This window comes from Phodopus roborovskii, unplaced genomic scaffold (assembly GCF_943737965.1).
Source record: "Phodopus roborovskii unplaced genomic scaffold, PHOROB, whole genome shotgun sequence".
NCBI lineage: Eukaryota > Metazoa > Chordata > Mammalia > Rodentia > Cricetidae > Phodopus > Phodopus roborovskii.
Window position 1 is genome coordinate 67,795,814 of NW_026126418.1, and position 26,742 is coordinate 67,822,555.

General features: G+C 40.7%; 1 protein-coding gene across 1 annotated transcript; it reads right to left on the minus strand.

Annotated features, from left to right (window-relative positions):
* Positions 1 to 1,297: 1,297 nt before the first annotated feature.
* Positions 1,298 to 22,230, minus strand: LOC127221927 (uncharacterized). The gene is made up of 7 exons (XM_051183873.1): positions 22,129 to 22,230; positions 21,201 to 21,334; positions 20,399 to 20,472; positions 20,208 to 20,315; positions 18,614 to 18,718; positions 1,698 to 1,737; positions 1,298 to 1,448 (listed from the first exon to the last, which is right to left on the minus strand). Exons 1-7 carry the CDS (start codon positions 22,228 to 22,230, stop codon positions 1,298 to 1,300), a joined length of 714 nt encoding a protein of 237 aa, XP_051039830.1.
* Positions 22,231 to 26,742: the final 4,512 nt, after the last annotated feature.

The window sequence follows — 26,742 nt, forward strand, 5'->3', positions numbered from 1 at the left end:
CCAGTAGAAAACATGATCGCCACCTGCTACCAACACCAACCCCTGACCCTGAGATCCATGTAAACGAGCTATGCCCTACTCTCCCGCTTCCTACATGCACTATCTGATCTAGTAACTGCTCCCATGATGCCTCTATCACTCTTTGGCTTCTCTTGCCTTAATCCGACATTTCCACTCACCCATCTCTCCTCCCCACTTCTCTCAGCCCCTTGGAGATCCTGCATCCTGAGATCCTAACAGTGTCCTGGGAGTTGTCTGACCATAGACATAGAGACTTAGGAAAAAACACTCTCTACTGGCCACTGGGGATACCTTCACATTGTAACCAAGGACAGCAAGGGTGACAGTACTGCTCAGAACTGTGCATATCTAGCTTGCATACCACCTCCTTCTGCTATATTATATATCACCCTGGGACCTGAACTAGCCAAGGATACATGTAGCCCATGCCAACCTAGCATGACAGTCTCCTCTAGAAGAGGCTGCAGGAAGTCCTGTAGGGTCTTCTCTGAGCTGTGTCTGTACATGGAATTCTGCATCTGTCCTCTGCCCTCCAGGGATGGGTATGGAAGAGTCCTTTTCAGAGAAGCCTTGATGGAAGACCCATGGCTTAGGTGGTACTTGTCCCGAACAAGGTGAAAACATGATTCCCTCCTGAATATTCTCTCCTAGCAGGCTCCTGCTTAGGAATACTGACTAAAGATTCCCTGTCCCAAACTTGAATTCTCCTAAGGCCAGTGACCCCTGGGGGACCTGCCTGGGAACTATCTATAGTGAAAGTCATTTCTAGTCCCTTCCTCCCATACTTAGGCTGATGGAAGCCTAGCAATCTCATCATACCCTCACCTAATGTGATCTGCAGGTCGGAGTCGAATCAAAGAGCCAAGATTTCTGGAGCACTTTGAAACCTTTACAGAATTTATTGGACTGAACATAACAGAAATCATCAAACCATCTTATGACGGTAATAAATTATTTTTTCCTATGTCCTCTTCCTCATATTTACAATTTCCATGGAAGACACTGGTTTCACAATGTTCCCAGCCCCCTCTTTCTTTGTGGGTCTCCAAACAGATTACTGTGAACTTTCCAGAGAATCTTAGTGCATAAAGGATGTACAATGGAACCATGCAGGAACCAGGAGCTGGGATTCTACCAGCTTCTACAGCATCAGGCAGAACCTCTGTTGCCAAGAGAAGATGGGCTTATTACCCACACTTTCCTTTTCCTCTGTTTTCAATAAAGCTGCAATCTCTTTGTGTCAGGAATAGTTAAATGGGCTCCAGCTTTGTGTTTATTAGGTGGTGACCTTGACTATCATGAAGGATGAAATATCTGAAGGTCCAGCTACCATGACCTGAAATATGTACAATGCAAAGCCAGTGCATCTGGCCTCTAGCTCCTTTTGTAATGCCAGCTGCCCATTGCCAGCCACAGTGGAGTGATTCCTGCAGGAGGGAAAGGAGGGATAATCTCAGAGAAATATGATGGGCATGCCTATGGGCCAGGCTGCAGTGTCTATCTGCTCATAGAGGATCTGGGATTCACACATACCTGGGTCCTCCCTTCCAAGTGTATTATGCCCCCAGATGTCCCTTTACAAAGCAACGGGTGCTGAGCGGGGCAGAGTGTCCCTAGCCTCCTATGGATCTCTTTGTGTGATCTTTACCTCAGTAGCAAAAAACACATTTACTCACCTTAAATTCTGCACCAAGGAGAGACCAGTGTAGAAATACCCTAGAGTCATATGTGGATAACTAACAAGTGTATTGCCTTTACACCGCTTGAATGAGGGTTCCTTATAGGAGCAGGGGTGATCTCACAATAGCTACTCCACAAAAGTTATCTCTAATATGGATCTCAACTTCCCCATAGCTTCCTAGATGGTGTTCCCTCTTCAGTTTGCCTTCCACACTGCAAGTATTCTAAAGCAGCTCCTAAGACCACAGTGGGGGACAGAATTACATGCAGCTGTGAGAGATATACAAGAAAGGGGAGCTGAAACCACAGGAGAGGGTCTTCTGGTATCACCTCCTCCTTCTGTGAGGATCCTTGGACTAACCTGATCTCAATGCATTCTTGAGTAGACACAGTTGCCACTGATAGTCATGGTGGGTATTATATTTGGGGATAGGAGCCGGCAACAGGCCTGTTCAGTAGCTCTGAACACTGCTATGCTGGCAGAAAGAAGGGAGCAAAGCCATTCTTCACATGACAGCACTACCCAGGGTCTTTGAGCCTCCCAGGAGGCTCATGTACTTGAGAGTTATGACCTACAAAGTCAAATGCCCTTTTTACTCTACCTCTGGGGTGAGATTATTGGTGTTTGGTTTCTTTGGGCATTGGGACCATGCGTGTGACCCTGAGTATCCCTGCACACTAAACTACACCATGAATCCAGGTTGGCCTTCTCCATTGAATAATAACAGAGTAGACACCCTTCCATCCCCTGATGGAAATGAAGAATAGTGGCTTGGCCCTCAGAAGTGTTTCACCTCACCTGGATTCAGGGACAAGATTCACATATATTGAACATACTTCCTGTTGGATCCAGCAGATATGTTAGGGGCTGATCTCTCTGCTGTGGAAACTCACTGGAGGTCTTTCCTGGATCAGGATATATTATAAAGAGGAATACACTTTAGTAGCCAGCCCCAGAGTGACCTCAGGGAAATATGAGACTCCTTATAGATTGCAGCTCTGATGAGAGAGAAGCTTGGGAGGCTGAGTCATATGGTGGCTTGTCTGTAGAACAGGGCAGAGGTGAGCTGGATTTAAGGGCCACTGGGTATGCAGCTGGCTCATTAGGCTACATGTGTGTTGACTAAGTTGTGGTATATCAGAGCACAGTGTCACTTAAATCAGAACTATGTGTCTAACCCAAGAGTGTGAGAAAAAAGCAAGGCTGTGGTTGGATCAGACTTAATAGCTTCTTTTGAACACAGGGGAACAACTGGCCTTTTTCAGCTGTCCCCTTAAATCTGGATCAATATGTCATGTTTACACAATTCTATTCAATAGGACTTCGCCTTTCATGCCTCAAAAACAGAACTTCACTGGAAACAGAAACTTGGCTAATGCAGTGTGATTTACACACATGTAACTAGATCAATAAAGATTTTTTGAAAGTATAAAGAAACAATCAGAATGACTACCATCTCTTATAGGGCGCTTGAGTCTCTTCCTGTGGGAGACAGTAACAGCACCAAGTGTAATAGTCTCTTCACAGGGCAACAGGATTCATCCAGGTGCTAGAGGCATACCACACAAGCTGAGAAACTCTTCTCAGATCACTACTTTTCTTTGCCCCCTTCTAATTACCTCAATCCACAGCTGAGAACTCAGGTAGGAAGCCTGGCTGGATAGGTGCCAAGAGCTTTTTGACGTTCAAGAGTGTGTGCTACAGTGCCAGATACTGCACCTGGGAAGCATTTTGTGTGACTATAGAGATGGCAGTGCTATGGGATATCTGAATGTGAAAAGGTAGCATCCACAGGAACTCACCCCAGAGAGGCACCCACCTCACACGGGGAAATACTGAGAAATTTGGAGATGATGGGGGACCAGAAAGCTGCTGTGGGACCTAGAAAAGGCCACTCAGAAGCTAAACCTTCCAACCTTTGCAGTACAAAGTGTCAAAATGTTCCTGCTTAATGATTCTATGAATTTGATTGCTGTCTATTGGAACATACCCATTTTTTTTCACTGATTTCATGAGTTATCCCTCTGTCTCTGTCTCTGGTTTTTCCCCTCTGTATTTTTGTATCTCTGTTTCTCTCTATTCCCCAACTCCCTCCCTTCCTTCCTCCTTCTTTTCCTCCATCCCTCCCTCTCTCCCTCTCTCTCTCTCTCTCTCTCTCTCTATCCATATATATATGGATATATATATATATATATATATATATATATATCTACCCATATATATATGGATAGATAGATAGATATCTCCCACCCTCTCTCTATATATATAGCTATATCTATGTATATAGATATATATCTCCCTCTCTCTATATAGAGAGAGATAGATAGATATAGAACTCCCTCCTTTCTCTCTCTTTATATATAGATATAGACATATATAGATATAGATATAGATCTCTCTCACTCTCTGGAAGAGTTTGGCTAAGGAATTCACATTCCTTTTTAATTTAAAAGAAAGGCTTGTTTCATTGATTCTTGAACTTTGCTTTAATCTCTATTTCATTAATTTCATCTCTCACTCTTGAACCTTTCCATCTACCATGCTTTTTCTTTAGCTTCCCCCATGAGGAAGCTAAAGATAGATATGTAAAAATGTAACTATAGTATACCATGTCTCATTTATTTATTTGTATTTTATTATAAATCATCTTATTTTACAAATCAATCCCAGTTCCCTCTACCTTTAATCCTCCCTTGCCCCCCCCCACTAACCCCCTTTCCCGTCCACCATACCCTTCCCCAGGGAGGGTGAGGCCTTCCATGAGAGATCATCAAAATCTGTCAAGTTATTTGAGGTAGGGCCTAGGCCCTCCCCCATGTATCTAGGCTTAAAGAGTATCCTTCCATAGGGAATGGGCTCCTGAAGTCCATTCATGCACTAGAGATACATCCTGCTTCACCTCCATCAGCCCCATAGACTGCCCAGTCCTCCTTGCTGACACCCACGTTCATAGGGTTTGGCTTGGTCCTATGTTGGTTCCCCAGCTGTCAGACTGGAGTCCATGAATTCCCACCTGCTCAGGACAGCTGTTTCTATGGGTTTTCCCAGCATGGTCTTGACCTCTTTGTTCATCACTTCTTCCTCTCTGAAACTAGCTTCTAGGAGTTTGGCTTGGTGATTGGCTGTGAATCTCTGCTTCTGCTTCCATCAGCTACTGGATGGATGTTCTAGGATGGCATTTAAAGTAGACATCATTCTCATTGCAGGGTAAGGGCATTTAAGGTAGCCTCTCCACTATTGCTTAGATTACTAGTTGGGGTCAATCTTGTGGATCTCTGTGCAGTTTAAAGAGATTTCTCTTTAAACGCATAATGGCTCCCTCTATTGATGTGTCTATTTTCTTGCTCTCTTCTAGTAATCACCCCCACTCAATCTTCTTGATCCCTCATGTTCTCTTCCTCTTCCTCTTTTCCTCTCCTCTTTCTTCTACCATGTCTCATTTTTACTCAGAATAAAAGATAAAGCACCACTGTGTGTTGTACTTTTTAAAAAATGTCAAGAAGAAAAGGACTCACATAGGAAGCTTATGAGAAGAGGTGAGGGAGGGGGCAGAGAGGGATGCAGACTGGTCCCTGGGAACAGGAGTGGTGGAATCAAAAGAAAGAGGGAAATAGAGGAAGAGAAGGACAGAGAGAGAAATATGGGAGATGGCTAGGACCCTTTTAAAAGGGAATATAGTGAACGTGCACAGGAAGTGCTCTTAGTGGCTGCAGCTCTGGGCATTTTCTGTCAGAACCCAAGGGCAGGTCAGTACAGATGCCTGGATACTAACACTGTGACTCATAGATCACCACTGTTTGCTCAACCTTTTCTCTAACATGCTCTCTGGCCAATTTTCTCTCTCCTGCAATCTGCTTCATCTTCCCTATATTCCAGTCACTTCCTGTCACAGCCTGACTCTCTGTTCTACTTCCAGGCCCCAATGAATATTCTTTCTACCTGGAGTCCTTTTCCACTTTACTCATTTATGGTTCATTCACTTCACTATGTTCAATTATGTGTTTTAATGTCACACTTGTATGGCTGACTCAGACAATATCATTGAATCTACAACCACTTGTAGAAAAACATTTCTCTCTTGCTTGCCAATTTTTAATTAACCACCCATGGGCTTAATATTACTTATAAATGCTCAGCCAGTAGCTCAGGCTTATCACTGCATAACTCATATATGTAAATTAACCCATATTTCTTGTTTATGCTTTGCCATGTGGCTCATGGCTTGTTCTATACATCATGCTTGCTCGGCAAATGGCTGACTGCTCTCTCAACTCCTCATTTCTTTGTCCCAGTCCTTAGTTTCATTGTCTTGCCTGACTTTACCCTGCTTTGCTATAGGTGAAACAGCTTTTTATTAACAAATGCTAGTAATACATAGTCACAGAATACAAAAGAATTATTCCACAACAACCACTCATGCCCACAGTTGCTGGCCACCTTGTCCCATTTGGTTCTAATTCATAGTTTGTGCCACGTTTGTAATAATCTATAATTAAGTGATCAGGAGACAGGAGCACATAGTAGACTGAGCAGGCATAGTGAATACAATGAACACTTAATATAAATGGAAGGAGAGCTAGAGACGCTGAGGGTGGCAAGAGAGTAGTGGAGGAAACCATTTTGTACTGGGATCTTTTCAATATGGTTGGTTCCACCATGGTGGGAGAGGTGTTACAGCCAGGGACCTTGGCTAAATCATTTGTCAGTTCTGGTTTTGTTCTCAGACTCATTAGATCCTTCCACACAGACAGTCACAGCATCCCCATATACAGTCTTGTTTCCTTCTACAAATCTTTACGTTCCTGAGTCTACAGTTGGAGCTTTCTGCGTTGTGTTACATGAATGCAAGGAGAGTAGACACTCTTGCTGTCCTTGATGATGCAAAGTGCAGCATTACACAGCAGAATATGTGAGGCTGCAGATCTCCTGTAGAAGCTCTTTATCAACATAAAATAGAGACTCTTTCCAAAAGCTCTTTACTGAGAATCTTGTCAAATGATCTACCTGTGCTGATCTATTGACACAACAGAATTTTTCTACTTCAACAGTTAAAAATGATTGTGATGGGAGATGTCATTCTGTAAATATGTTTCTCTTATTGGTTAATGAATAAAGCACTGTTGGTCAATAGGAAAGGATGATAGGAGGGACTAGGAGACAAGGAGGAGAGAGGAAGGAGTAAGGAGGAGCCAACATGGAGAGAATGGAGAGAGCAGTATGCTGTGCTCTCTCTCCGGTAAGATAAGACCATGTGAAAGTATTTGAATTAATAGACAAAGCTAGCCGATAAGACACTAGTAACTGGCCAACAGTATAATATCAAATATAGAGTCCGTGTGTGTTATTTGGGGCTAGCGTGGTGGTGGGACCAGACTAGTGGGGAAAACCTTACTTGTAACATATGGCACCACAACATGGCTAATAAGAACTTCCATTTAAAATTTAACAAAAGTTTAAAAAAGAGTTTTAGAAACAAAAGGACAAAGACAAGCAAGGCTTCTTGCTAACAGCATTTTTCTGGGTTGGACTCTGTTTTGCGAGAGACAAGCAGAGACTTGTGTGGCTTCTTTAAGGGAGGTTTCCTGACTCAGCATAAGCAGCAAAAAACAAACAAACAAAAAAAAAATGTACGGCTTTGAAGAAGCACTGCTAACAATTTGTTGGTGTACACAGGAGCTGGCAGGCAATGGCAGTGACCACATCTCCAAGCCACAGCATGCTGCTGGATGGCAGTGTAGACCAAGGCAGTGAGCACAGCTCTCAGTTCTGGCGGTAAAAGTACCTGCTGCCATCTTTGATAGACCTTGGCTGAAACAACTGTGACCTTCATTTTAGGAATGTTGTTTAGCAGATAAAAGACTTGTGGCCAAAAAAAGATAAAGATTTACAGTAAAGACAGATTCTCATTAAGAAAAAGCACTAAACGTTTATAGTGTGTTTTAAAATATATGTAGGCTTGAGAGAAAAAAAGAATAAAATGGTTTTTAAAAGACAGAGAGTAGCTGTGTGTGGTGGCACACACCTTTAATCCCAGCAATCAGAAGACAGAGGCAAGCAAATCTCTGTATTTTCAAAGTAAACCTGGTATGTAGAGTGAATTCCAGGACAGATAAGAGTTACACAGAGAAAATGAAAAACTAAAAAGTAAAAGAAAAAGAGTAATAAAAAAGCCACATAAAGATGGAGAGAATCTGGATACTGTAAGGAATAATGTCTTTGTATCGTTTGACTGCTGAGGAAATAACAACAACTGTTAAAATAAATGCTGCTGGATCAATCCAATTTATATATTTTAAAAATGTTTTGACACCAAAATTTAAGTCTAAGGACAGGTTACAGGGGAAAAGGATTTCTATTTTTGTTTCCACAGAAAATGAAAAACTGTGAATTCCTTCCCTACTAATGTGGCTTGATCAAGCCAGACCACCTGAAACAGCATCCCAGGTGATTCAACATTCAAAACAGTTGTGACAAAGCACCCTTGCAGACTACAGCCAAGATTTCTGCATCTTAGGATCCCAATGACAACGCCCCATTCCAGCAGGAAGCAGTTTGGAAATAATGATGCCCAAATTCCCAAATATTGTTTATAAATATTTGTTTTCATTTATATGGGGTTGGTTATAAATGGTTAATGACCACAAACAATCTTTTTAAAAGTAAAAATGGGACTATGGTATAAAAATGTATACTTTGTTTTGGAATGGATTTTCATTTATTGATAAAATTTAAGGTCAATTTTGTGATATCTATAGTTCTCCTCTTGTTTAGGCATATAGCTCATTTTATATAGCTCATTTAAAAATAATGTATAATGTAGTACAGATTACAGATAATTACCTATGATAGTCAAAACTTAGAGTTAAGTTAGTGAGGTTTTCAAGATACACAGAGATGTATTTGAGAAAAATAGGCATTCTTCAAACCTTTCAAAGACCTACGAATATGGCATTTAAGATGGCTTAGGGTTTTCTTGACAATGAGGCACAACTGCTCCTGGCATGGCAACACCACCTGCGTCAGAAAGAAATATGGACATTGAAGAAACACATTATGGAGTTTGCTTTCAATATGGCAAGACTAGCCATTTGGGCAAGATACTGCTCTTATATGGACTGTTTGACTTTATGCTGTATAAACTGGACACGCAGGACCCCAGGAACGTGACTGCTGATACATGATAGACATTGCTACAGGATTCCTGCTTCATGGAAGAGTCTGCCAGACAGTCTGCAGGACACAGAGAAAAATGACTGACAAACTGCCAATACAAGAAGACAGTTTAAACTTTCCTGCTTTGCTGAAGAGTCTTCCAGATGCACTATGGCCTATGGGCTGAAGATGGAAGATTACAAAAGAACTTTGGGTGACTGACCAGGCAGTGAGTTGTCTCCTGTCATTTCTAGAGTTTATATATTATCCTTCTGTGGTCTTTGATGGAACTGAAGACAGATAGTTAGGGTATAGTTTTCCTTAGGATTACAGATAAGTTACATATAAGACTTTAGACTCACAAAGATAGGAATATTTTCTTTAAGTCTTGCTAAATGTTAATGGACTAAATATTGCTAACTGTGATTCTTATTTGATAACTGTTGTGTGTTATATTTTGCTATGCTAAGGTTAAAACACTTCTTTTTATTTTAGACAGAAAAGAGGAGATGATAGGAGATGTCATTCTGTAAATATGTTTCTCTTATTGGTTAATGAATAAAGTACTGTTGGCCAATAGGAAAGGATGATAGGAGGGACTAGGAGACAAGGAGGAGAGAGGAAGTAATAAGGAGGAGCCAACATGGAGAGAAAGGAGAGAGCAGTACGCTGTGCTCTCTCTCCAGTAAGATAAGACCACGTGAAAGTACTTGGATTAATAGAAATGGGTTAATAATTAAGACAGAGCTAGCCGATAAGAAACTAGTAACTGGCCAACAGAATTATATTTAATACAGAGTCCCTGTGTGTTATTTGGGGCTGGTATGGCTCTGGGCCCAGGTCGGCAGGAAAAAACCTTACTCCTAACATGATTGGTTGTTTTGAAGACAGAATATAAAGTAGCTGAGGCTAGCCTAAACCTCAGTAAACATCTGAGAATAACATTGAACTCATGAGTTCAATGCTTCTGCCTCCCAAGTACTGAAATTGTAAGTGTGCACCTCCACAACAGGATTTTTTTTTTTTTTTTTTTTTTTTTGCTTTTATCCAATCAGGAACTGCCTTAATTAAGGGTAATAATTCACCTCACATCTGGGCTTCACCAGAGGGTGTAAATGTGATCACAGAAAATAGGGATGCAGGCACCAGAAATGGGAGCTATAATCGCCACCATCTTCAAAAACTGTAACAAAGAGGGTCAGACATCTTCCACTACTACAACAGTTGGTCTCTTATATTGGCACACTTATGCTTAAAACTGAGTTTATTCTACACTAAGCATTCAGAGTTATGGAAACAGAGCTTCTAGAATAATTAATGAGGGGCTGAAGAGATAGCTCACTGGTTAACAGCACATATAGCTCTTGTAGAAGACCTGGCCTCCATACACAGTATACAAACAGCAGCTCGCAACTGACAGTAACTCCAGTTCCAGGGGAAATTATGCCTTCTTCTGACTTCATCCTCTACTTGACAACATGTGGGACACACACATACATGTAGGAAAAAGACTTCTGTAGTACGAGTTCTAATTGGTCTTAATAATAAAAACCTGGAGTCAGATATTAGGGGGTGAAAGTTGAAAGACCAGTGTAAACACACACACAAAAATAAAAGACCCAGAGACAGCTATTGGGGTACAAGCTTCAAGCTAAAGATCAGAAAAGTAAAGCAGCTGGACACTAGCTCTTACCTCTACCTCAGACTGAAAGGGTGATTTTGGCTTCACCCCACCTTAGACTGCAACCCCAGACTGCTGTGCTCTTCTTAACATGGCTGGAGAGTCCTAAGGCAGCCTCAAGCCATAGAGATCAGGCAGTGATTGTACACATCTTTCATTCCAGGACTCAGGATTACAAGGTAGATGGAACTCTGTTTGTTCAAGGCCACCCAGGGCTACATGAGATTGAATCAGTCTAAAAGAATAACAGTTCATGCCTCTAATCCCATCACTAGAGGGATATAAATGATAGGCTGCCTTTGCTTTCTGAATCCTTAGGCAAGCTTTAAAAAATCAAAAATAAGATATCACAATTCCCTTTTCTGTCTAATAAAAACTACTAACATAAGAAAAACTATATACACTAAGTACAATAAGTATATACAATATATACAGGTAATAAGTTCATCAACAATGAATTTGCATTTGACAAATATCAGAGAAAATATTTTAAACAAAGTCAAAAAAATATAGTCTGTTTGCATTTGACCAATTCAGAGAAAGTGTTTGATTGTCAATCACTTTGTCCTATCTTAGTGAGTCCAAAATCTTGTACCTAATTTACTTTTTATTCTAATTTGCATTATCAACTTATCTTCTAATGTTTCTCACCCTTTTAACTTTACATTTCTTTGGTAAGCTTCCTTTCTGAGCCTGGTAAACAATGAAAACTATATATATCCAACTCCCTCAGACACCCAAGAAGGAAATAATATTAACTGAGTAATCAGAAAGTTCAGCAAGCAACTTCCAAAAAATACAAGAAATGACAAAAAGAGCTGGCTGCTTGGACAGTCACCCAAGATTCCTCTGCAACATTGGGACATCCATCTTTGTTCTATAGGCCTAGCATCTCTGATAGACTTTCCTGTGAAGCAGGATTTTGAAGGACAAGGTTTTGCAGTTGCTCTTTTTTGTGTTCTGTTTGTCTATTATGGACAGCATACTGTCAGCAGTTGAGGCAAGGGCACTTCCTTGCCAAGTAGCTAACTTTTGCCATAAAGAAAGTAAACTCCATGTGGAGTTTCTTCAGTGCCCATCATCTCCTCTGAAGTAGATTGATGCTTCCAGGAGCAGACATGTCTCATTGCCATAAAAACATACCTATGTTACTACACCATCTTAAATGCCATATTCTGTAGCTCTCTAAAGTGTTTAAAGACAGCCTGTCTTTCTAAATATATCTTTGTTTGACTTTGAAAACATACCTAATGTGATTACAAATTCAATTGTAATAGGTGACTAATTACTCACCTACAATTCTCTATTATATAGTTGGTAATGATAACTTTCAAGAACTAGAAACTTGCATGGCACTAATAAATGAGCTGTATAGGTACAATACCTTGAACAAGATTAGAAACACATTCTATATGTCTTAACAAATTAAACTCAAATTTGTATCAATATATAATATTTGTGTACAGTATACAGAAGTTCAATCCAATATACAATATTTAAAACGTGGTTGCTTTGTAAAACTAGATTCAATAATCTACCTTTTTATCTTATCATATCTATAACCTCTCTCTTTTCTTTTCAAGAGTAGATTTTACTATCCTATTATATCTGAATTCTTCATTTTTTAAAACAGAAACCTTGAATCTAATTTCCTGTCCTCAACTTTCTTCCTGAAAATAACCAAGAATTTTTTGTAACCAATTCCCCTAAACAATGACAAATATCCATAACCCAATGACTGACCAAAACCCATACATCCCACCTCTTAGAAAGGTGGGCATCCATGTTCTTAAAGTTACTTCCTGCTGTCTGGGAGCAACAGTATATTTAGGGGATTCTGAAAAGTCTTAGGTTTACTGTAAAACTGTATCATTTTTGTTCAGTCTCTGCATAATGAGAAAAGGCAGAGCTTGTCTCAAGTTCTAGTTAAACTAGTCTGTGAGTCTGGATGATCTCAGATAGCCACCTTGAAATTGTTCTGAACAATGTCTGTGAGTCAGGTCATCTCAGGTGGCCTTCTCAAAATTGTTCTGAGCAGTTTGTAGTCCAAAGTTGATCTTCAGTTGCAGTTGTTTAGCTTAATGATGTTGCCACGTCCTGGAAAATTGACACTGTAGGGCCCCATCCTCCTTTTGGAGACTTCAAAGGTCACTGTTAGGTGTGGTCATGGTTCATTTGGAGAAAACTGCTAGAGACAAAAACTCGAAATCATGTACCAGAAGGTAGATGAAACCTTTTTCTAGAATCAGTTAATATTCTATATAACCATTAATATCATGACAAAAACTTTTTTAAAATATGTATTAATCTTATAAATGTTTATATAAATATAATATGTATGCTTTTAAAAAAAGCTGTTAATGTCTGTCTTCGAAGTTGAGGTGTGTTTCTCGTATGCAACAAAAAACAGAAGAATGGATTTTGTCTTTGTATCTCATTTTGTTAGCCTGGGTCTTTTATAGGCGAATTATGAACACTGATATTAAAGGATATTAATGACCATTGATTGTTGATTCTTGTTAGTTTTGGGTTTGTTGTTCTTGGTGATGTTATTTGTTTGTTCCCCCCTCCTTTTTTTTTTTTTTTCCTTTTTTGGCTTTTGATAATGTGGGATTATCTATTACCTTTGTTTTTGTGAGTGTAGTTAACTTCTTTGGGTTGGAGTTTTCCTTCCAGTACTTTCTTTAAGGCTATATTTGTGGATATGTATTGTTTATTTGTCATGGAATATCTTGTTTGTTCCATTTATAATTATTGAAAGCTTCGCTGGGTATAGTAGTCTGGGCTGGCATCCATGTTTGTAATACATCTATCAGGATCTTCTGGCTTTCAGAGTTTCTGTTGAGAAGCTTGTCTTTACATGTTACTTGACATTTTTTCCTTTGCAGCTCTTAATTTTTTTTTCTTCTCTATATTTTGTGTTTTGATTATTATGTAGCGAGGGAAATTTTTGTTTTGGTCCAGTCTATTTGGTATTTGGTAAGCGTCATGTACTTTCATAGTCATGTCCTTCTTTAGGTTGGAAAAGTTTTCTTCTATGATTTTGTTATTCTTAGGTATGGTATTTTCATAGTGTTCCACATTTCCTGGGTATTTTGTGTTAGGGATTTGTTGGAGTTAAGATTTTTCTTTGGCCCATGAATCTATTTTCTCTAGTAAATCTTCATCACCTGAGATTCTATCTTCCATCTCTTATATTCTGTTGGTTATTCTTGCAACTGTAGTTCCTGATCATTTATTCATATTTTCTATTTCCAGCATTCCCTCAGTTTGTGTTTTCTTTATTGCCTCTATATCAGTTTTCAAGTCTTGATCATTTTGAATTGTTTCTTTCACCTGCTGGTTTGTTTTTTCTTGGCTTTCTTTGTTTTCTTTAAGATATTTGTTTATTTCTTGCATTTTTGGGTTTGTCATTTCCTCCATTTCTTCGATATTTTTGTCTGTTTTTCTTCCATTTCTTTCAGGAATTTTCTCATTTCCTTTTTAAGGGCCTCTATCATCTTTATAAAGTTTTTTTAAAGATCATTTTCTTTTTCTTCATTTGTGTTGGAATGTTCAGATCTTGCTGGTGTAGAACTCCTAGATTTGATGCTCAGAGCCTCCTAAGGACTGGGAACTGCATGCTGGAAGACCATCACAGCAAAATGGCACATCCAGAGTCTGCCAGTGACCTGGTCCCACCTCCATCCACAGTAGGAGGTAAGCTTGGGCCTGTTTCCGACATACATTCCAGGTTCCTGATCAGAGCCTCCTGACAACTATGAACTGCACAACAACAGAGAGTCCATCGCAGCAGACAGGCCTCTCCAGCATCTGCAAGTGTCCTGGTCCCAACTTCACCCAAGAGAAGAGCCTGCCTGGTGGTGCCCAGGTGAGCCTCTTGAGTACTGACTGTATTCCAGGGAGCCAAGCCCGCCCTGGTGAATCAGCGCATACAGAGTCTGCTTGGTTCCACCTCCACCCATGGGAGGAGTCCCACCACCGCCTACTGGAAAAAGAGAGCCATTGTTGAATTGGGTCTGCTTGCACCCACTGGAAGAGAACCTTGGTCCTATACCTACCAGGAGAGGGGGAGACCCTTCTGGTATGCACTAGAAGAAGGGATGGGTAGATGACAGTGTAAGAACACAGTCAACAACAGAAAGATCCATATGATGCTACCAAAGTCTAGGGACTGCACACCAGCAAGAACTGAACTTCTTAACACTGATGAAGCAGAAGAGAATGAGAAAATCCCTTAAGGATTCATTTCTTTCATTAGAAAAAAAAACAAACAAAAATTCAAGAAATGGAGAAAAAGACAAACCAAAAATTTGATGAAAAATGGCAAGAAACAATTCAAAAATTCAAACACTGCAATGCTTGAAAGCTGAAACAGAGACAAAAAAAAAGTCTGAGGGAATACTGAAAATAGAAAAGTTAGGCAAATTATCAGGAACTACAGATGCAATCATAACTAACTGAATACAAGAGATGGAAAACAAAATCTTAGGCACTGAAGATACACTAGGAGAAATAGATTCATTGACCAAAGAAAATCTTAACTCCAATAATCCATGACAAAATAAATATCTAGGAAGTAAGGGGCACTGTGAAAAGACCAAACCTAAGAATAATAGGTATAGAAGAAAGTGATGAAACCCAACTCAAAGGTGCAGAAAATATATTCAACAAAATCATAGAAGAAAACTTTTAAACCTAGAGCAAAGAATCAACAGCCTATAATTCACACCACCAGAGGAACTAGGATACAAGGTGTATTCTAAGAGATTCATGTAAAGTCCCTCACAGAACCGGGAAGGGGCAAGTTCCCCAGAGCACAGGGGAAGGGGGGGCACAGAATGGAGAGAGAAGTAGGAGAAAGTGAAGGGGAGGAGAGGAAAACACTTGCAACTAGGAAGATTGAGTCCAGTTAAGAATAGAAGACTGGAGAGAGAGAGAGAGAGAGAAAGAGAGAGAGAGAGAGAACATAAAAAGAGGGAGCCAATATTGGTTTGAAGATAAAATTGAAAACAAAGAAAGGTCTAGAGAACTACAAGACTGCCGCCAACTAACAATTTAAGCATCTATGGAAAGGCTACCATAAATGCCCTTCCTGGATAGTGAGATCAACAACTAAATTATCCATGGAGCCCTCATCTAATACCTGTTGGAAACAGGAGCAAACACCCATGCCTAAACACTGAGTCGAACTAGAACCCAGATGCAGATGGAGAGGGCAAGACCAGTTGGCAGAAATACATAGAGACAGCTTACCTGAACAAGGAGGAGCTAACGGGCCCCCGGACTGATGGCTGGGAATCCAGCATGGGACTGACTCAGGACCCCCTGAATATGGGTCTCAGCCAGAAGGACTGAGTAGTATAAGGGACCTCAGACAGTGGAGCCAGGATGTATCCCTGGTGCACAAAAGAACCTTGGGAACACATCCCCCATGGAGGGATAACTGCCTTATCCTAGAGACAGGAGAGAAGCCCTAGTCCCTACTTCACATGACCTGTCAGATCTACATGACCCCAACTGAATGGCATTCCCCTACATATGGAATTGGGGTGGAGGGATGGGAGGGGAGGGTGGTTAAGTTGCATGTGAGAGGGCAGAGAGGGTAAAAGGGAGGGAGGGAGGGAGGGAGAGGGAACTGGGATTGACATGTAAAATAATAAATTAAATTAAAAAAAATGCTTTGACTTCAAAATTTAAGTTCAATGACTAGTTACTGGGGAAAAGGATTTCTATTTTTGTTTCCACGGAAAATGAAAAGCTATGGATATCTTCCAGACTAATGTGGTTTGATCAAGCCAGACCACCTGAAACAGAGTACCAGGTGATCCTACATTCAAAACAGCTGGACAAAGCAGCCTTACAGACTACAGCCAGGATTTCTGCATCTTCTTAGAATCCCCCATGACAGCGCTCCTTACCAGCAGGAAGTAGTTTGGATAGAAGGAGGCCCAAATTCCCAACTATTGTCTATAAATGTTTGTTTTAATTTAAATGGACTTGGTTATATAAAATAAATAAATAAATAAATGGACATTGACATCAAGCTCTGGTGAGAGATTTCAGTGATGTAGCTGTTTTGAGGTCACCCATATGTAACCTTAAGTAACACTTTACAAACTCCTTTAAGCAAGAACACTACTCACTGGATCACCTAGTTGGACTTTGATGGAACTATACAATGGTCTGAAACTGGTTCTGCAGGAACCAGTATGGGCCTAGGACACCCCAAGACCAAGTTCTATGCACAGGAAGATTTACTTGCCGATATGGACAAATAGCAGAAAATAAGAGACAAAGGCAGGAGGTAGAGGACAAGAGAGAAGGAGAAGAAACCAAGGAAGAGAGCATAGGGGCATTTGTCCCCACAGCTGTTGGAACAAGGAGACAAATAACTGCCTCTGGATAAAGAGGAGACAGAGGGCATCACAGGCAATGGCATGTTGTACAAATAAGGAGGAAAATCTCATGTTATGATGGGGTATTGAATCTTAATTTGGAAAGTCTATTACATGTGTCAAAGCATGATTTTAAGTACTTTGAAATCTGGACCTTGGTGGTCACCGTCATGAGGAGGGAGTAGCCAAATGAGGGAATAGACATTGGTGGATAATTTTAGGATGGTAATCTGAAAGATTTTATTAAGGAAGAGAAAGATGAGGAGAATGATTAAAGCCTGCCAGGTCCCTGTTTACCATGTTCCAGGTAAATAGAGTAGAATTTGTTTGTATCTGGATGAGAAGCATTCACACAAAACACATCAGAGGCTCAAGAACAACTTATTTCATTTGACTCCAGACACCCTAAGATGGAGATCTGGAGGGGACAACACAATTGTAGAAGGAGATTTGTCATGTTGGCAGCTCCCAGGATCTCCATGAGCAGGTTCCATCTCAAAGGCTGGCCTGTGGACATGTTCAGCTTGAGGTGTACTAAGGTCATCTGACATCCTCTTCCTTTCTCCAGGGAACACAACATCTATGATTGACAATCACTGCCTGGCCCTGCACAAAGGACAGGGCCAGATACACCGAATTTTCTCAGCACATATATCAACTTATAACAGCCTGTCTGTCAGGAGTCAACCCACAGATCTACTACAAGCTCATTTGAGTGTTTTTTAACACCTCCCGATACAATGGGGGTTTGGGAAGATGGTCTGAGGATCTGATTGCATTTGGTATGTGAATAGCATCAGAAGAACAGATTATTACTATATTTGAAAGGAGTGAACGCTTATTTGTGGATGTTTAATGGAGATGTAGAATACATTTTTGCCCTCTGTCTCTCAGAATTTGACCTCTGGTTTGGGATTTTAGTGTTCTGATCTCTGGGCCTCTTTGTCCCTGTAAAAGGTAACTTCAAGCAAGCTAACATGCTGATGGTAAATATCTCAGTAGCAAGCTCTTTCTTCCGCACACTGAGAGACCACATGCACAGATCCACAGCCACAGTCTACTCACACAAGGGCCAGAATCAATTACCAGGGCCAGAACCTTACAAAGCTACTGAGAACTTAGGTTCTTGTTATGGCCCATATTAGCCACATATACCTGCATCACTGAAAGGCGTATCATACTCTTCAACATTCACTATTTAACAAAAAGGCTCCTGCCCATACCTCTAGGGAACTTCCCACTCCTGAGCTCTGTGACTCTGTTTACCATGGCATGCTTTCTGCATAAAAGCCTGTCAACATGAAGTCTTTCTTACTAAGGTCAAGGCTAAGCTCCAGCTTACACCTGAATTTCAGAGAACTGGTGAGCAAATAATCATTCATAACACATAGTGCCAGGAGCCATTATCACATTTATTGAAAGCCAATGACTGAAGATTTGTGGCTGTGTGGGAGAAGCCCTATATCTCTTGGCACTTGGATTTCTTCCTGCTGTGGCATAGAGAAGAAACTCCCAACATCAGGTTAGTGTGTAGACTCTGCGCTAAGATTCTTTACCCAGTTCACAGGAATCTATTGCAAACACAGAAGGATGGGAAATGAGGCATGTTGACACAGTCTCTATCATAAAGGGAAGTCATAAATAGAATTGAAGGAGAATCAGCAAAAGCTTTCTTATTACCATCGTAAGGGGGATTGATGATGCTTGTATTGTTCAGTGATAGTTGGCTCACAAGGGTTTCAAAATCCACCAGCATTGTTGGGTTTGCAGTATGATTTTGGCGACCTGCTGGGCAGATGAGGATGGTGAGAAATGCTGGGAAGAACTCTCACTACAGACACATCACACACAAGTCCCTTGGGAGATCTTCTGGGACACAAGCAGATTCAAGCTACAGAGAGTGTGTTTGCACACCAAACTCTACAAGAAGGACACCAGCCACATGTTGAGGGTATAAGAGCAGGAGAAAGAAAGAAGGATACACAGGAATATTATAGAAGAACAGGAGAGATAGACCAGTGGGAGCACATGAGGAGAAGGATCTTGAGAACATAGTGTTAGGTGATGCTGGCAGTGTTGTGGAAAGTTGGAATCTTCAAATATCAGGAAGAGAACAAGGTCTCAGGGTTTGTTGATGGTGGTAGGTACATTTCACATATCCAGGTAGCACTGGATACTTTGGAGCAATGTATACTCTTGGATACAACACTGTCAAGCATGTCTACAGTGGTTCTTCTGTAAGAGACAGCCTTTGACATTGGAGCAGGAGAGCTTCCTAAACAGCACATGACTGTTCTGTCTGTCAGCTAAATCTATGTTCAGTTTCTGGGTCCTTTTTAGTGTGGAGTGTGTGTGTGTGTGTGTGTGTGTGTGTGTGTGTGTATTTGTCTGTATGTGTGTCTGTATGTGTCTGTGTATATATGTGTGTACCAGTACATGCTCTTGCACTGTTCAGAGGATGATAGTATGTCTTTCCACATAACCGTCTTCTGATAGAATCTCTAAATAAATGTGAAACCCCTCTTTATTCCTCTGCTATCTGAAGTTAAGAAATATTCTTGGTAGCAGGTATGCTTAACTGTGGCCACCATTGTATGACAGTTTTGGGTGTTAAAAGTCAGGCCCCAGCACTTTCATGGGACCTATTTCTAGCGACAAAGCTAACTCCCCATCCTTTCTAGTCCTTTCTATAAGCTTTAACTTTCTGAATCAAAGACAGAGAAGTTACAAGATTTGTTTTCCACAGCAGTGAATGAAGCTAAAAACTGAATCTCTCTTATCTGTCCATTCCTTTCATTTTAAATTGCTGGTGAGCACTGGACATCAGGACCTCAGAATTATCAGCCCAAAGTGAAGCATCTTATGAACAACTGTGTTGAATAGGGCTATAGCCAAATGGCATTGGACACTCATACCATCATACACCTAAACTGATGAATCACTGGTCTTCATGTAACAATCAATATAACCAGTGACAAATGACCCATCTATATCCATGCTCAGAGTAGAACAGACTGCACAAGGGCTGATTTAGAGGGAAGGATGTGATGATGGGTTGATGGGGTTTGGATGTGGATCATAGATATTAGAAGTTCTCATCATAAGATGGGGGATGAAAGAGATAACAAGTACTGATCAGAACTTGCCAGAAATCACAGCAATGCCACCTAGGCCAGAACTAGAGCTAGAGGGAAAGGATGCAGACAACAACTGTGTACCCAGTGACCCAGGAAAACAGGCCTAAACTCACATACTCAGGCATGGCAGAACGTACCCATGAACATTACCATCTTCTGCTCCACATTGTTGACTTTGGCATTTAAATAGGCATAACCGAAGTTGTCACCTCTAAGGAGCACTATGCCAACATAGTGCCACATCCCTGCAGACAGAGAACAAGCTCTGTGACTATAAGCATTTCTGCAATGGAGTCTAAAATTGGAAAATGTAAATGTAAGCACCTACAGACAGAGAAGTAGCAAGGTTTGTTTTTTTCTTCATTCAAGGCCATCTTGAACTCAACACATCCAATGGGTTTCCTGGACACAGGGAAGAAGCATGGTTCTCTCCTTCACACCTGCCCCATCCTTCCTCCTCCCATGCACAATGCACAACACTAAGGAGAGCTCAGCAACCCCCACATACAATACATACAGCAACCAGCCACAACCCAAGGCTGCCTTACTGTGTTTCCATCTTCTGTGTCCCATGTCACACTTCTATGGAAAACACAGACACCTATAGGGGCAGAGCCAATGACCAACACATACTTGGAGTTCAGGAGAGTTTCCAAGCAACTCACCCCAAACCATGAGGAGGCCAGACTTTGCTCTTGGTCTCAAAATGTTTCTCCAAGGGCTTCTCCCAGATGACATGATCATAACTGTACCCATGATCCTTCAGGATCCTCATTGACCTCAGAATCAACTGAAAACATGAAGGGCAATAGACTCCCTCCCTACCCAGAAACAAGTGTTGTCCACAAAGGTTTCTCCAAGAGGCAGAAACATTGTGCTTGAAAGTTCCTGTACAGTATGCAACAGTACAGAATGCATCAGGTTGGCCCCTGGGTCTCCTGTGCTAAGCTAAGTGTTCCTGGAAACATTTTCCTGCAGCTAAAGATGTCGCCTGACACATTGCCCAACCAAGACAAGGGGATTCCATGTTCACATAAACTGTCCAGATGAAGTTGAGAGCATGTGTGTGGAGAGGGTGAGGAGACCATACAGACATGATCCAATGTGACAGCCTGATAGCAGATACTCACGAGATGTTCATCCTAAACTCCAAGTACCCGATTCTGTTTTTTGACAATGTGAAGGGTGGCAGCGGGCTTCTCAGCTTTTCTTCTGGAAGAGGAAGGTTTCCAGCCCAGCGAATTATGTACCAGTTTCCTAAAAGCTAGATGGGGAGAGTCACTGCTGAGAAGGTCATAAGGGAAAGGAAGAGCCAGGGAAAGTTGTTGCATGGGAGCAGCTGTAGGATGTATATGGGAAGCATTTCAGAGCAGACTGTAGGGTCAGGGGCCCTTGATCATGGCCAGCCCCTATGTAAAACTGGCAGGCTGTTCCAAGCAAGGTAAGGCAGGGATATTCCTGGAGATGCTGTTCCTGGTAATGGACAGAGCCATGGCCCTGCATAGATCAATTAGAAGGAATAGAAAAGACACTGATGAAATAAGGCTAGGGTGGTGTGGACCGAGATCAGAAATGATTGGTCATGTGTGGACAATACCACCACAAATCCACTGAGTATTTGGTCACTGATGACCAAAAGCACACAACCTGGTTGTGCCTCACTTCTTGGGTCCAGTTACTGCATCATCCCACTATCGGGGACTGTTCTGTAATGATTGGAGTCATCCCTGTTCTAGAAAAGACTTATTCTTAGTTAGCATTATCTCTGGACAACGGAAATGCTGATGTGTCATAAAAGTAAAGTTAATATAAAGTGCTTGGGATCCTTGACTGACAGCTGCAAGCTGTGATTTTCTGACTGGCAGAATGGCCTTGCTTCTGACTGTTGGTATCACCCACCTGACAAAAAACATGAAGACTCCATGTTGGAAAGCAAATCCTAGCTCAAATCCTATGCTAACCCAACAAAAATTTATCAATAATCCCAGACTCTCACCCAGTCAAGCATCATGATCCTGAAAATATAGTTCCCAACTTCAAACCTCCCAGAGAACTTACCTTATCTGTTGTTGCACATTCACCTTGATTGATGTAGCCAGCCTGCACCACAGGGAGCAGGGTGAGGCCTAGGGTCAGGAGGAACAGCTGCATCACTGCCATGGCGCCTCTGTCTACCTGGACTCTGAAAAGCACATTCATCTATACCTGGAGGCTGACACACCCATCTGACCTGCACAAAGGCTCCGTGTGTGATGTGTTCTGATTGAACTGTTTTCTTTGGACCTTTATTGTGGCATAGAAATGAGGATAATGAGAGATGGGGACTGCTATGGACTTAAGTCAGTTCCCTGAATGAAAACCTCTTCCAAAGTCTGGAAAGAGGGAGCAGCTCTGAGAAGAGGCTCATGCAGGAGACACATGACTGTGTCTTCACACATTCATAGAGAGCCTGACAGGGGAGGAGGGATGTTGTCAGAGTCAAGTTCTGCCAGAGTATTCAGGCACAGAGAGAACCAGGGTTCCTGTGTTCCCATCCTGTCATGGACAGGCCCTATTCCCAACTGAATGGAAGCAGCCATACCTCCCCAACTCTCTCAGAACACCCAGATGCAATCACAAACACCATTCCTTCTCTACATAGCATGATGGACACATACCTGTGTTCTACAGGCACATTCCCTGAGAACTGATCTGTGCCCTCTCCCTTCTGCTTCCTGGTTCCCATGCCCTGTTTCTGCTCTGTATTAAAATCATGAAGAACCTGTAGAACTCTCTCTTGTGATCAAGAACATCAATGTTGATCCACAATCACCTAGCAGTTTGGCCCCACAATCACCCCAAATCCAATTCAGCTTTTCTTAGATCAACCACCTTTCCTCTCTTCACACTCAAAGAGAAAATGGTGGTCAGGCCATGTACTGAAGCCCCTCATACATCCCCAGTATTCACTTCTCCCTTATCTTTTGTACCACAGAGGAAATTCATTGCCCTGATCTGTGGACAAGTGAATCATTGTCTCAGCATGTGACACCTGTCCTTGGCTGTTGTCTTGAATATATTTGGAATGAACTACAGTCCAGAAATATAGATTACACTTGTGATACAGATTTGAGTCTGGAAGACATGGGCTTTTTCTCTGTACCTTGAGGCAGGATGACACATGCCTTTATCGGAACTTGAGGCAGGAAGGCATAAGTTTAATCTGGACCACACTCTTTGGCAGAAGCCTGTTCAAGGACAATGAAAGGAGGAAGGCTTGTTTGACTGCTTGCCCTTGCCTTGTCAGTACATTCATATCTTTACTGGCATTGGAGCCCACTTGTTTGGGATTCCAGCACATGCAGAAGACTGGCTGAATCACTCAGCCTCATGGAACCGAGAAACTACTAGATTCTTGGACTTTCTACTCATGGGGAGCCATTGTTGGTTGGACTGCAGCCTATGAGTCATCATAATATGTTCATATATGATATGTATATAGATAAATATATTAGATAGAAAGATATTCACTCCATATGTACAGTGACTGTAGAGAACCATGAATAATGCAATGTGTATGTTTGCATTTGCATGTGACTTTAGGAAGCTTTATGTTAGAGTATACTAGACTATATCAACCTGTGCAGACAAGTATATGCCTATCTCTCCATTTCAGTGCCTGTGTCAATGAGTGTGTACAATGTGCCTAGATATGTCTCTGTGCCTATATGTCAACAGATCAGTGTATGTTTGGTCATAACTGTACCAGCATCATGTTTGTGTATGCCTGTGAATAATGCTGTATTAGTGTGCATTTTGGCACATGTATGTACATGAGATTATGTATGTACATCCATCTCTTTTTCTGTGTATGCATAAGTATTTGTGCTTATTCATATGAGACAGTATGGGTGCAAATCTATGTGTGTCTGTGCATAAATCTCAATATTTATATCTCTGTTTGTGTTACCTGGGTTTTCCCACAGTCTCTTTTATATGAACACCTTAGCAGTAGAGGGAGACACATTTCTGGGAAGTGTGAACCTTTTGAAGTGAACTCTCAGGAAAAGACATGGGATTTTGGTAAAATCAAATCTGTGTCTTAAAAAGTTTTTGATCCCTCAGAATGCAGCCAACTACAAGACCATGTCAGGTTCATGGTTCAACTATTTCAGGCACTATGTCTTCCTGCTACCATGATGGATAGTAGTTGCTGTACCATAAGGCAGAATAACTCCTTCCCCCATTGTGTTCTTTCTGTTGTACATTTTGCAAAGTGGCCAAAAGGGGAAATAACACTTGAATTTGATACAAAAATGAGGCCATTACTTGAGAATCCAAATCAGGAAAGATTTAGTGACATGGGCTAGAAGAGCAAACAAGCTTTTGTCAGGGTATGGCTGCTGAGTAGGGTTTGCCCATGATTAATTGATTGGCCTTAAAAATATGCAAATATTCACAGCAATTTCTATACTCTGGGTTTAGAGAGGAGAAAAACAAAGGAATGGAAGAAAGGGCAGGAAAGGGCAAGGAAAGGAAGGACAAGGAGGATAAATTGTGAAATAATCATGAAGTTTGGAGGAGGACGTTGCGTAGGACTCCACGGGCCACTGGATATAAGAAGGCGGGGCTGTTAGAAATAAATCCATTATGTTCACATATGAAATTGCCAAGAAAAAGCACTAAAAAAGGAAAATAAAGTTTAGAGCACAAGCTAAAGAGCTAGAAAAGGAAAGAAGAAGGAAAATAGGCAAGCAAAATATAACACAACTAAAACAAACAAACAAACAATATGAAGAAAATTAGCTAAACTAATTTCAAAAATGAAGAGAAAGACAAAGTAATATAATAAAGATAATAATAAAATATTACATGACACACTGATTAAATTCAAAGGATCATTAAAGCAAGCCTCAAATATATATTCCAGTAATTTGAGAAATGTAAAAGAAATAGATACTTCTTAGACAGCTATGACTTAACATAATTCAACAAAAGTATGCAAACAACCCAAAGGGTTCTATACAAAAATGATATTGAAACAGTAAGAAAGCCTCTCCAAAAATTAATGTTGACAGCAGAATGGATTCACTGTAAAATGTACCAGCCCTTAAAGACAACAGACACTAATGGGCCTTTAAATTACTATATAGGACAGAAAGAGGAGTGGTACCAGAACTTTCAAACACCTGCAAGTACTCTAATACTAGAACACACACACAAAAAGGATAGGCAAATCCTGCTGATGAACATGGAGGCCATTCTCAATAAAATACTGGCAAAGGAAATTTAGCAATATATCAAAAAAGATCATTTCTTATGATCAAGTTGATTTCATTCCTGGGATACATGGATAGTTCAACATATGCAAATAAAGAATGAAATACAGTAAATAAATGGACTCAGCCACAGAACTGGCATGGTAAAGTCTGAATCAGAAAAGCATGTTGACAAAGTCAGCCACCCCTTTCTGATACCTGCCCAGAAGAAAATAGAAACAGAAGGAACAAATCCACATAATGATATCTCTGCTCAAAACTGCATTCAACATTATCCTACATGAAGAAAAATATTATTACTAAATCTAGCAGAAACAAGAGTGTCCACATTCTTCAACAAACACTTTGAATATTGCTAGTAAACACAGCAAAAAAAGTTAAAGGGATATGAATGAAAGGGACAAGTTAAATACCAGAATTTTCTGATGATATTATCCTCTACAAAAGAGATTTGGAGACTCCTCAAGGAAATACTAGGAACTAGTAAACACTTTCACAAAAGTGTCGGGTGACAAAATTAAGGTTAAAAAAAGTACATTTTCTGTGTCCTGAATCATTGTTTACAGCAATGAACACGTGGATAACATAACCAGGAAAACAATCCCATTCTCAATTATTTAAAAAAAAAAAAACAAATTTGGTGTCATAGAATTAACCTAACAAAAAAGTAAAAGAATTCTGAAACAAAAATTTGTTATTAAAAAATTAAATTGAATGAGACAATGGAAGACAAAAACACCTCTCATGCTCACAGATGAGCAGCATTAATACTGTGAAAGTTTTTTTTATAAAACACAATGTACAAATTCAACATACTCCATAACAAAATGCCAATATCATTACTCACTGAAGGAGAACATGATCCTAAAATTTATTAGGAAGCACAAAAACACAAAATATCCAAAGCAATCCTGATTAAAAGGAATGTTATCAGAGGTATTATCACTCTAGATTCCAAGTTATAATACAATAAGCAAAGCATTGTGATACTGTCAGCAAATAGAAATGTAGAACAAAGAGAAAGAATAGAAGACAAAGGAATGGTCATATGACTTATGGCTGCCTAATTCTTAACAATTTTCTCAAAAAACTCACTGGGTTAAAGAAAGCCACTTCCTACTAATGGAAACCCAAAGGTCAGTCCAAATAATAGAGCTGGGTCACCAACCAACCATGTCAAAAATCAATGCAAAAGTGACCAAAGATCGTAATATAGAACCTGAAACTCTGAAACAGTCACAAACTCTGAAACAGATCATACTGATTTTATTTTTTTATAATTTATTGTTTTATTTTTATTTTACTTATCGATTCCAGTTCCCTCTCACCCCTGCCTGCCTCCCTCTTTCCCTCTCTCCCACCCTATCATGCCACCGAACACCCTCCCTTCCCATCGCCCCCCCCCCACTCCACA

Coding starts and splice junctions, on each gene's coding strand:
- LOC127221927 (XM_051183873.1), bottom strand. CDS start 22,230: ATGGCAGTGATGCAGCTGTTCCTCCTGACCCTAGGCCTCACCCTGCTC. Junction 20,473..21,200: donor GAGTTTAGGATGAACATCTC/GTGAGTATCTGC, acceptor CCCTGTGTCCAG/GAAACCCATTGGATGTGTTG. Junction 20,316..20,398: donor ACCTTGCTACTTCTCTGTCT/GTAGGTGCTTAC, acceptor CTCTGTCTGCAG/GGATGTGGCACTATGTTGGC.